This window comes from Marmota marmota, unplaced genomic scaffold (genome assembly GCF_001458135.2).
Source record: "Marmota marmota marmota unplaced genomic scaffold, marMar, whole genome shotgun sequence".
Lineage (NCBI taxonomy): Eukaryota > Metazoa > Chordata > Mammalia > Rodentia > Sciuridae > Marmota > Marmota marmota.
The window spans coordinates 20,927,550-20,929,212 of NW_026000082.1; the positions used below are offsets into that span (position 1 = coordinate 20,927,550).

Sequence of the window (1,663 nt, forward strand, 5' to 3'; positions counted from 1 at the left end):
CCGGCCGGGCCCGGCCGGATCCCGCCGGCCCAGTCCAGCCGCTGTTTACCCAACAAGCTGTGGGTGGGGGAGGGCAAAGGATGGGAAAAGAGGAACCGGAGCAGCCGGCTCACGACCCACACTGGTCAGTCGGGAGCAAGAAAATGAAGACAGGAGTGAAACACGAGTGATGGCAGGACTGACAGGATAGAGCTAGCACTGCTCTCGCGGCCCCCTACTACCGCCGCCCGCGCCCCTCATAAGCAGCGGGAGCCCTGGCCTCTTCTGTTGTGTTCAGAGGCCCCAACAGGCTAGAAGTAAGACTTGGAGCCGGGGACAGAGGGCCGCGCTGGGGCCTGGTATTGCTGGCAGGCAACCCCCTTTCCCCGCGGGACTCCAGCCCCGCCAGCTCGGCCAGGACGCTGCCCCCGCCCGCCTGGGCCCGGCCTCACCCACGACGAGCGTGCAGGCCCAGAAGGCCACGAAGACCCCGGAGTAGAGCAGCGCTAGCCCTGTCATGGCGGCAACGACAGCAGGGGTCGGAACGGTGGGGCCAGAGCTAAACCGCGTCCCTGCGTCCACGCGTCCACCGTCCGCCCCGCAGCATCACCTGACGCGCCCACGTGACGCCCTGGGACCACGTGACTCCACGCCGGGCCCTGAGCTGCTGAGCCGCTCGTCTCGAGCGTGGCGACGGCGGACGACTGGCGCTAAGCATTATGGTGATTGTAGTCGCGCGCCTCCGGGTAGGCTCCGGCGCCTTCCTCACGAGATACTCGGGCTTTTAGCGTCTCTCCGCCCGCCGGTCTCATACCTGAGTCTAGTCTGGGGCCTCTCTGGTTTAACCTCCAACCACTGCTGATCCTTCGGACCTTTGTCCTTCTACTAATTCCAGGAGAGTGCGGAGCTGTTCCTCCCCCTGAAGCATGCCTCTTCATCTTATCCCCTGGCCAACACCCATTGGTTCATTCTTCCGGGACGCCTTCCCTAACCCACAGGCAGGGTGGGCCTGCCTGCTGTGGGTTCCCTAGAGGCCCCGGGGATACGTATAAAATTTAACTAAGGTCATGTAACCTCCCTGCTTAAAGGCCGCAATGGCTTCCATTTTCATTCAAAGAAAAAAACCCAAAATTCTTACAGTGGCCTAGCGATGCTGCTCCCCATACCTCTTACCTGAATTTTTGTTTCTTTTGCAGTGCAGATGGAGGGAACCCAGGGCCTCGGGCATGCTAGGCAAGGGTTCTACTATTGAGTGACATTCCCAACCCCGACTATATCTTCTGATACTCCTCCACTCTCTCTTCTGGCTACACTGTTCTTGCTATTCCTTGACTGTTCCAGCCATGCCCCCACTTCATTGCTCTTGAATTCATTCCCTCTGCCTCTAATTATTCAGGTGACTCTACTTTATAACGTCTTTACTCACCTTCTTCAAAGTCCTTCCCTGCTTAGTCTGTGTAACGTTGCAACCTTCCCAGCTTTGTTTCCCCATGGTACATAGTTAGCACCATTTTGTATACCAAGTGTTTTATTCTGTTTGTCCATCAGAGTGTCTTTCTGTTATTCTCACTGCTGCATTACCGGTGCCTGGCAGAGTGGGTCTTCCATGCATGTTTATAAAATACATGATTGCCCAGGTGTGATGGTATGCCATAATTCCAGGGACTCCATAGGCTGAGGCAGG

General features: G+C 57.4%; 1 protein-coding gene across 2 annotated transcripts in view; it reads right to left on the reverse strand.

Annotated features, from left to right (window-relative positions):
- Atp6v0b (ATPase H+ transporting V0 subunit b) overlaps positions 1-616 on the reverse strand; it is a 3,430-nt gene extending 2,814 nt beyond the window's left edge. Inside the window, exon 1 of one of the 2 annotated variants that reach the window (XM_015485118.2) lies at positions 432-616. In XM_015485118.2, the coding sequence (XP_015340604.1) occupies positions 432-498 (67 nt within the window). In that variant the 5' untranslated portion in view covers positions 499-616. The remainder of the gene's footprint in view (positions 1-431) is intronic. The other variant, XM_015485120.2, reaches the window with a different exon arrangement.
- Positions 617-1,663: the final 1,047 nt, after the last annotated feature.